Genomic DNA, 10,552 nt, shown 5'->3' on the forward strand with positions numbered 1-10,552 from the left:
CTGCAGACTACTACTGATAAGTGCTCCAATAACCAGGCAAAGGCTGTTGAAGGAAGCAGCATTTGTACTAATGTTGCCAAAGGGACGCATGTATTAAGTGAAGAGAACTGGACCTAGCACAGAACCTTGTGGAACTCAGGTGTCAGACTTAATCCCGTATGTTCTGTTTCCTGTGGTCTTTGAACAGCCAGAATGTCTCAGCAAAGTTTGCTTTTGCTCACACTCTCAAAATGTGGATTTTTAGGCATTGAGCTGTGAAAATTACATAAATGATTTTCAACAACCTCCCTGTTCTCATCTAAAATTAAAATAATTTCCTTTCATTGCATCTCGAGCCATTTGTATCTGATAATCAGTTCACGTTGCTTGTTACCTATTGCTCTACATCAGCCTGAGATTAATTTAGAAGCAGCTTCACTGAAGCTGAAAATCCAGACTCAGTCAGAAGCTCAGCATTCTGGATAGTGCAGTTATTAATGTGTGAAGAACAATGGGTGTTTTACCTGTCTGTGGATAAAGGTGTCTCTCTCTCGGTGTAACCCAATCTGTCTTTCTCTCCGCAGGAGTTGATCACAGCCTGGTATATCGGCTTCTTGTGTCTCATTCTGGCCAGTTTCCTAGTTTATTTGGCAGAAAAAGAAGACAATGTGTGGTTTGAGACATATGCCGACGCCCTCTGGTGGGGACTGGTGAGACCAGCACACACTCAAGAGATGTGTTCACACTGACAGATGATGGGGCACAGGTACAGTGGTTAGTTTTGGGTGTAGTTAGGTTTATTTGTATAGCACAGTTAAAATCAACAAAAAGTTGGCAAAAGTGCTTCACAAAAACATAAGACACATCACCATAAACAACACTGTGATCTCCTGACTGGAAAACAACAAGTACAAGCTGTTTGAACCAGACTAAGAAAACCAAAACTTAACATTGATTGATTGTTTGCTGTTTTTAGTTCAGAGTGGCATCAGTCAAGCTCGCGGTGCTACAATCTTCCTTTAGTTCTACTGGATAAGCAGATTGAAGGATGTGATATTTTGCTCTGTCTGGAAAACGTTACATGTAGTGTTGAAATACTGCACGTGCTAAATAAGCACCAATACTGTCAATATTGACAACCAAATGAAAGCCTTAATAGGCATCCGGTAGGCATTTATTTGTAGTTTAACAGTGCTAGAAGTGATGCTGGCCATTCTATCATGATGCCAGAAGAATATAATTGTTGCACCAGTTAAATAAAGTAAGAGAAATTAGAGGTCCTTTCCTGCCTTTTCTCTTTAATGCATCCATGATTCTTTCGACCCTTGATCTTAGGCCACGTCACCAGAGTAACAAGAGCTTAGTTTGCCTTTGAGTGTATAAGTGCACAGATAACACCATTTACTATCCAAATTATAATAAAGATGCACAGTTATTAGACTATATTTCCCATTAACAGTTCTACAAGCATCTGTATTTTAATTTAAACATAACATGCATGTTGTGAACACCAAACTCTAGCTTGTAACTTTGCCTCTTAGGCTGTATACATAAGCTAAGTACACATACCATATCATTTGTCTTTGCAGTAGCGCCCAATCAAGTGGCCTTTGTGCCTTCTGAAAATGTATGAAATTGGTCTTTCCCTTCAAATTATGACATTTTTGACCTGGTCTAAACCTCACAGTATTACCGAGGGGAAAAACCAACAAATCCCCTCTGAGCAGCACTTGGCGACAGCAGGGAGGAAAAACTCCCTTTACCAGAAGAAACCTCTGACAGACCCCGACAGCCTTGACCGGTTGGGGTGATTTGACAGAGGAGAGAGAAAAGAAGAAAAGCAACAGGACACAACAAACAGACAGTTAAATTGTATAGTTGAATAATCAAATTTTACTGTTGAGCTGTTGAAGATGTCCGGGAGGCTGACTTCACACAGCAAGAAGCACATCTCTCTTCAAACATTTGTAATACTTTAGTATATACAGTGGTGTGAAAAAGTGTTTTCCCCCTTACTGATTTCTTATCTTTTTGCATGTTTGTCACACTGTAATGTTTCAGATCGTCAAACAAATTTATATATTAGTCAAAGATAACACAAGTAAACACATCATGCAGTTTTTAAATGAAGGTTTTTATTATTAAGGGAAAACAAAATCCAAAACTATAGAGCCCTGTGTGAACAAGTGTTTGCCCCCCTGTCAAAACACTGGTTTATCGCACCTGAGTTCAATTTCTCTTGCCACACCTGTTCGCAATCAAGAAATCACTTAAATAGGACCTGCCTGACAAAGTGAAGTAGACCAAAAGATCCTCAAAAGCTAGACATCATGCCGAGATCCAAAGAAATTCAAAAACAAATGAGAAAGAGAATAATGGAGCTCTATCAGTCCGGAAAAGGTTATAAAGCCATTTCTAAAGCTTGGGGACTGCAGCGAACCACAGTGAGAGCCATTATCCACAAATGGCGAAAACATGGAACAGTGGAGAACCTTCCCAGGAGTGGCCAGCCGACCAAAATTACCCCAAGAGCGCAGCGACAACTCATCCAAGAGGTCACAAAAGACCCCACAACAACATCCAAAGAACTGCAGGCCTCACTTGCCTCAGTTAAGCTGAGTGTTCATGACTCCACCATAAGAAAGAGACTGGGCAAAAATGGTTTGCATGGCAGAGTTCCAAGACGAAAACCACTGCTGAGCAAAAAGAACATAAAGGCTCGTCTCAGTTTTGCCAGAAAACATCTTGATGATCCCCAAGACTTTTGGGATAATACTCTGTGGACAGACGAGACAAAAGTTGAACTTTTTGGAAGGTGTGTGTCCCATTATGTGTGGCGTAAAAGTAACACCGCATTTCAGAAAAAGAACATCATACCAACAGTAAAATATGGTGGTGGTAGTGGGATGGTCTGGGGCTGTTTTGCTGCTTCAGGCCCTGGAAGACATGCTGTGATAAGTGGAACCATGAATTCTGCTGTGTACCAAAATATCCTGAAGGAGAATGTCCGGCCATCCGTTTGTGACCTCAAGCTGAAGCGAACTTGGGTTCTGCAGCAGGACAATGATCCAAAGCACACCAGCAAGTCCACTTCTGAATGGCTGAAGAAAAACAAAATGAAGACTTTGGAGTGGCCTAGTCAAAGTCCTGACCTGAATCCAATTGAGATGCTGTGGCATGACCTTAAAAAGGCAGTTCATGCCCGAAAAAGAGAAATTGAACTCAGGTGCGATAAACCAGTGTTTTGACAGGGGGGCAAACACTTGTTCACACAGGGCTCTATAGTTTTGGATTTTGTTTTCCCTTAATAATAAAAACCTTCATTTAAAAACTGCATGATGTGTTTACTTGTGTTATCTTTGACTAATATATAAATTTGTTTGACGATCTGAAACATTACAGTGTGACAAACATGCAAAAAGATAAGAAATCAGTAAGGGGGCAAACACTTTTTCACACCACTGTATACTATGGATCATACTGCCACCAAAGAAAAATCAGACAGGGCAATATGAGGAAGAACTAGAGGATATTAAAAAGCCCTTAAACTTCATGTCAGAGGAAATATGTAAAATGGTAAACCAGCAAACAAAACTCATCAGAGCAGTGGAAGAGTTATGTTGTGGAAAAAATATCTTTCAAAGCTCAGTGAGAGTAAAATAAATACTTAACATCAATTCTGAAAGTTATTACATATTTATTCCTGCAGGAAGGAGGTTTCTCTGAACAGAGTGTCTAAACCAGTCTGTTACAGGGAAGCTCAATGAACGGAATGTGACTGCCCTTTTTATACTCAGCATACAATAACAGAAAACAGATGCTCAAACAGATAAGTCAAACAGGAGGTTATTTACTATGGGATACCAGCTCTCAGGTCTCAGGTCACATCTGGTTTTTCTCTCTCACAAGGGCATGCAAAGGTTTACGATCATGTGATATACATCTAGTAGTGGATTACAAGGTAAATAACCACTAAAAGGGTACTATCATAAAAATTGCCACCACACTCCCTCCTCTTGATTAAACATTAATCACAACAGTCCATACAAAAGTCTTCTTAGGAACATATCAAACTTATCACACTGAAAAGGTTTAAGATAAATCATAACCCAGAAGAAAAACCAAACATACAGTTTTTGTGATACAAACAATCATGAAGCACAAACAAAGAAGAGTTACAGGATCTGAAATCTCAGATTAAAGAAAAGAACAACGATTATGGACCTGGAGTGAGAACTGACGAGCTGGAGCTATACTCTCATGAAAACTGTTTTTACGTGCTCTTGAAACCAGGGGCCTGTTGCACAAAAGTAGGATTAAGACATCCAGGATAAATGGCTGAGCTGAGCTCAATGAATCCAAAACACGTGAGTCCAGGCTTAATTGGTTGCACAAAGACCAAGCCAGGATGAGCAGACACGTATTCATCAAGCCAGGTGTATCTGAGGCCTGTTAGTTCCTTCCTCACAGCTATAAAACCATCTGTTGTGGCATTCACAAACATAGGGAATCTATAATCAAGTGGAGCCGGTGAGAGCAGAGGTGAATGGCCGGACACAGGCATGTGCATGCACACATAACAATTACTCAATTTCATAGCTGCAACAATGTGGTTAGCAAATCTCCACCACATATTAGCATTCATGTGTTTACTATGAATAAACTCAGGATATAACGTGTAGGCTGGTCTTTGACTAAAGTCCCAAGATACTAAACATTAACAATAACACCAAAAAAGAAAAACGTGAGTTTTGTCCAGGGCAACAGCTTGGTCCTGACGTAAGAGTGTTCCATCGCTGGTCCAATGTCAGCTAAGCTCGATGTGTACTCTCTGGTACGTGCGTGGTGTGTTCTGTGTATTTCATCGGAGCAGCAGGAAGTGGTGCTTGGCTCACACTTCACTGCTGTGTTATTTCAACACAGCCTCACTTAATCAAGGTGTGTGTGTGAGTGAGTGACTGTGCTGGGTTGGGGTACTCAGCTGTCATCTCTGGTGGCTCTGGCACCTTACTACAGTGGCTGACGTGAATCCAGGTTGCTCTTTCTGCTACCTTAACTGCTGTGTGCATTGTCATCAGGACTTGAAATGGTTTCTGCCAGTGCTTGGACTTCCAGTGTGTCCGCTGAAGCTCCTTTATCACGACCCAGTTGTTGGCTGCAGATCATGTAGAGGTTCAGAGGCTGGAGCCGGGAGAACTGCTTTCACCTGTTGAAAATCTGAGGAAGAACGCTGGACAGGGTTTTACACTATTTTAAATGGTAACAGATTTTCCTTCAGCCAGTTTAGCAAAGAAATAGGCAACAAGGCGTTGTTGTCCACCCTGTTCCTACAAGAGAACAGATGTCATACATGCATTTTTCTCATCCACAGTCTGTGTGAAAGGTCTAGTCAAGTCAGGTAGTCCCAGTGTCGGTGTGGTCTGCAAAGCTAACTTCAAGTCAGTGGAAGCTTTTTCAGCATCTAGAGTCCATGTCACTTTATCATAAGATTGAAGGCCTTTTCTATGAATCAGTGCACTGAGTGGGGCCTCCAATACGACATAATGCTGGAGGAAATTACTACAGTAGGAGCACTTGCCCAGAAGGGACATCATTTGCTTTTGTTAGTGGATTTGGAAGCTGCTGGATAGCTTCAACTACTTTGGGCGAGAGGGATTGCCCTCAACTGTGATCACATGACCCAGAAATGTAACTTTAAGTTGTACAAACTGCAGTTTAAAGAGACTAACTTTATGTTCAGCCAGGTTCTGCAAGAGTTTAACATATTGCAATAAAGCTGTGCCTTTTAGCAAAACAAGTGGCTCAAGGCTTGACTGCAGCATTTACTGCTTGCAAGTCCTGAACAAATCTTCATTCTATAGGTTAACCTTCATCTTATACCTTTATTTACAGGGAACAAGGGAGTGCGCACAGGGGATTCCTCACAGCATACAATTATTCCTGCTTCTTTAAGAGATTCAAACATTGGAATGACATAATCAACAGCTACTTTTTATTTTTGAGAAAGTATAGTTGTTTACATGGCCTGTAATCAGATTTGGGAGTAATTACAACTAATACAATTTCTTTGATGAGGCCAGTATCATCAATGTGTGTAGCCTACAGTGTCTTAGGGACTTCCTGCAAGACAAGGATGGCTGCATCCTGTGCATCAGATAAAAAGTACTGAGCTCGCATTGTATTTCCAGGTACCAACTGAACAGATCTTATTGAGAGTACTACTAAAGAGAAGCTTCTTTGAAAACACTGCAGTGTAAAAAAACAAAACAAAACAGATAGATCTTGAGTTATCTGCCAATCATTTGTTTGCATGCATCTTTACACAAAGGGCCCATATCTAGACATTCATCATTATTATCCTTGGCCAGAGAAATGTCATATACAGTAGTTGTAACTGTGAAGCTGTGAGACTGGCAGTGAGAAAGTAAAGGTAATCACTCCAGTACATAGCAGATGTGCACAGTTTTTTTTTACTCTAAGCCATGTGTGTTCATAGTGCTCGTCAGCACCATGATACATATAATCTCTAGGTTGTATAAAATCAGTGTATTAATCACAACCAATTGTTTAACTTCAGTAACAAGTGAAAAAGTCAGTGAACCATTCTGCAATTTCCACTCATAAACATATATTAACTCACAAGGGCTATTAAGCACAAATGAGTGTGTGTGTGTGAGAGTCACTGTCATGGTGGACAGTGATACCATCAGACGTTGAACAAAGTTAGATTCTAAGTTTACACTTAAGATCTCTACCTAAGAGACTGACAGGACAGTGTGAAGAGAGCAGAAAACAATGTTTAAATGATCCTCCCTCAAAGAGGAAGTGGCTCCTGAATCAACAAGGAATGTAACTAACTGTCCCTGAATAAAGAATATGAACTGAGGGAATTGTTCATATGCTTCATATTCATATTTGACATAGGTGCCCTGAGGCTCAAATGTGCTCTCTAATACCTTAAAGGTGTGTTGTATAAGCATGTGCGGGTTAGTATCAGCAAGCTGTTCTTCATTGTGGTGTGCAGTGTGTGTGTGTGTGTGTGTGTGTGTGTGTGTGTGTGTGTGTGTGTGTGTGTGTGTGTGTGTGTGTTATCTCTTATCTCGGCACAGTTCAGTCTCATCCGCTGTCCCTCCTCCCCCTTCGCTGCCACCAACCTGGTTTCAGTCAATATCATGGAGCACTAGTGAACGTTCTCCAACTCACGTCCACGACCATGTCCCCCTCTCTGGAAGTCTCTCATATTGTTCCTGGACGGCTTGGTACATGGTCATGGCTGGCCCGTGTCGCTCCTTTTTGACCTCTTTGGCCCGCTGTTTCTGCTGCAGCTGATCTTGGGCATGACTGGCATGACGTTGTAGTTCACTCAGACGAGCGTCTGTGTAACTGACACAGTATGTCTTAGCTGCTGCAATGTCAGGTCTCAGTCCATTCAGAAAGCAGTTGCTAAGATGTGTTTCCCACACACCAGGAGCATTTCCCAAATCAGCTGGTTGTTCCAGGCCACTATGAAGGTTAAACAGCTCTGTAAGGCGGTATAAATACTCCTGTCGATTCTCCCTCCTGTTGTCTGCAAGACGTGATTTTACTCATGTCCACTTTAGTGGGAAACTGATCACGAAACACAACTCCTAGGGCTGTAATAACGTCTATGTATGGGGCGTTATCAACGTGATTCCATTCAGTGTTGCAGACACGCAGGTCATGTACTGGGAAATGACTAATCACATGCTGGAGATTGACGGGTTTCATTTTTGTTGCTAAAAGACGTTTCAGCTCAGTCATGGTGGGACGAAATTCAGTGCAGAAAATGGAGAGCTGTTCTGCAAATTTCTGTCCAGAAGCTGTTGGGTCTGGAAGATGTTGTGCTGCAGCAGTAATATCAGCAGTGGTCCATGTTCGAAACACAAGGATGGGACCAGTAGGGCCAGACACTTCAACCATGGGCGATAGTTCAGGACTGGAAGACGGGCCAGCGGCTGCACTCATGTCATACGCAGCACCACAAGTCCCAGAGAGAACGGTGGGTTGTATGGTCGGGGTTTGACGTCAGGTCTGTCCTGAAGTTGGTGTGTGACAGACTGTCCGGGCCGTGGTGGTGCAGTTGGTGGGCAGACGTCGGGGTGGGGATCCAGCTTCAGAGCTGTACGCTGTAGATACAGAGAACTGGGCGGCAGATTACTGTTTTCTTTTTTACTGACAAGACATTCTTTAGTCTGTCCTGATTTGGACATTTCCTTGAACATTCTCTTTCTTTCCCTTTCTGCTTCATTCCTCCACATGTTCAAACACATTCTATGATTTTCTACATCTTTAAGTTCTTTCGGCGATATTTTCTTTTTCTTATATAAGGCCTCCTTCTTTCCCTTTAATTTATTTTCAAGTTCCTCAGTCTTTTTTACACTTAAAGAACCCCCGTGGGGAAAACCAAATTCACGTGTCCATATGGCCACACTTTGGACACTTTTGTCACCGTACTTTCTCCTCATTATGTCAATAACTGAACTCTCCAGAGGATCCTCCTCCTTACTCGTCTTGTTCCCCATTGTCCTAGATGGGAGCTGTGCACAGCTATAATTTCCGATACAAAACGGACGTCTCCGTTAGGGTTCAGTCACTTTTCCTTTCCTTGTGACCAGAACAGGACCTCAGTGTCCTTGCCTTAAACTCCAAATTGAGAACACCTACCTCAGTGCCACTTTTAAGTAGCACCTACACTCAGTATCACGGTTAAGTGACACCTACACTCAGTACTTTTAAATAAGTACCTACACTCAGTATTCCCTCAGGAATACCTACCTCAGTATTCAAACGAATACCTACATAACAAGACGAGGGATCATCAATTATTAACACAATAGAGGAATAGCTTTCCCGAATTTACTAATTTAACATTCTTCTCAATGTATTTAACCCATTTATTTAACACTCACCACAGAGAATAATCTCCCTCCAAACGTTGGATACTTGGATCCCGTCAGTGAGGATCCAGGGCGTCCTCTGACAGTCCCCAGTCACTCAGAAATGTGGATGAGGTTTGGGGCTGAGAAAGTTGTTGTTCTCAGGCTGGCCAGGCCCTGTCTGACAGACGTCCTAGACGGCCACTCGAGGGATCCCATCCTCGTCGCCAGAATTGTTGTGGAAAAAATATCTTTTAAAGCTCAGTGAGTGTAAAATAAATACTTAACATCAATTCTGAAAGTTATTACATATTTATTCCTGCAGGAAGGAGGTTTCTCTGAACAGAGTGTCTAATACAGTCTGTTACAGGGAAGCTCAGTGGACAGAGTGTGTGAGTCCTCCTTATACTCAGCCTACAACAAAGAAGACAGTTTTGCTTTATGGAATTATGTAGACGTTTGTATTAATGCATTCATAAGTAAGTACACTTACTGAAGTACTGCAATTCAATTAATTCCAGGCTAGAAGTACTGCTACACTAACCTCTATGGGCTCATTAAGGGATGGTCTGATGAACCTCTTACCACCTGCACGAGGTGCTTTATGGACCACACAGCCCTTTACAGGATCTGAAATCTCAGATTAAAGAAAAGAACAACGATTATGGACCTGGAGTGAGAACTGACGAGCTGGAGCTATACTCTCATGAAAACTGTTTTTACGTGCTCTTGAAACCAGGGGCCTGTTGCACAAAAGTAGGATTAAGACATCCAGGATAAATGGCTGAGCTGAGCTCAATGAATCCAAAACACGTGAGTCCAGGCTTAATTGGTTGCACAAAGACCAAGCCAGGATGAGCAGACACGTATTCATCAAGCCAGGTGTAACCAATCCAGGATATGTGCTCGTTCATGGCTCACTCAAATAGACCCCGCCACCGATCACAGATTCACTGATTCACCATGGCAACTAGAGCGGCGTACTTTTCCCCGTCGGAGGCACAAATCGTCATGGAGGCATACGAGGAGGTCAAAGAAATAATTAAGAAGAAAGGCAACACCGCCACAGTGATCAAACAAAGAGAAAAAGCGTGGCAAAGTATTGCAGACCGCCTGAAAGTAGTGCACAATTACAAACCCACCGCTCCGCTAAAACATAACAATTACAATTTAAATAGTTAAGTCACATCTCCAAAAACGCAGTTGTACTCTGATTATGAAACAGTTGAATCTTTAATTGAAATGGACTGCAGATATGAGTGAAATTGTGTACAGTAATTCCATCATACTGTATAAGGCTTTGATAATTTATCTCTTTAATTTATATAGCGCCTTTCACAGACCCCCAGGAAGCACAGCAGGCCTACAACCATGCCCATGCCCGGAACAGAGTTGAAATTACCTTTGGCCTCCTGAAGGCACGCTTGCTTTATTACTACGCTCACTAGTACGGTTTAATCTTAGCTGTTGTACTCCGCTTCTTATGTAGTCCATCGATTTTTCAGTGTGTTCTGCTTTTATTACTGTAAAGCTGCTTTGAAACAATTGTGAAAAGCACTATATAAATGAAATAAAATTGAATTGAATAAATAGATGAGCTAATAATAATAATAATCTCTTTAATTTATATAGCGCCTTTCACAGACCCCCAGGAAGCACATCAGGCCTACAACCAT

At 41.9% G+C, this 10,552-nt stretch overlaps 1 protein-coding gene across 2 annotated transcripts in view; it reads left to right on the forward strand.

Moving 5' to 3' along the window:
• Window positions 1–10,552, forward strand: part of LOC109966939 (potassium voltage-gated channel subfamily KQT member 2-like) — an 81,000-nt gene that overhangs the window by 40,781 nt on the left and 29,667 nt on the right. For both annotated transcript variants that reach the window (XM_020612199.1, XM_020612200.1), the window contains one exon: window positions 564–689. In XM_020612199.1, coding sequence (XP_020467855.1) covers window positions 564–689 — 126 coding nt within the window. The remainder of the gene's footprint in view (window positions 1–563; window positions 690–10,552) is intronic.

This window comes from Monopterus albus, unplaced genomic scaffold, assembly GCF_001952655.1.
Source record: "Monopterus albus unplaced genomic scaffold, M_albus_1.0 scaffold121.1, whole genome shotgun sequence".
NCBI lineage: Eukaryota > Metazoa > Chordata > Actinopteri > Synbranchiformes > Synbranchidae > Monopterus > Monopterus albus.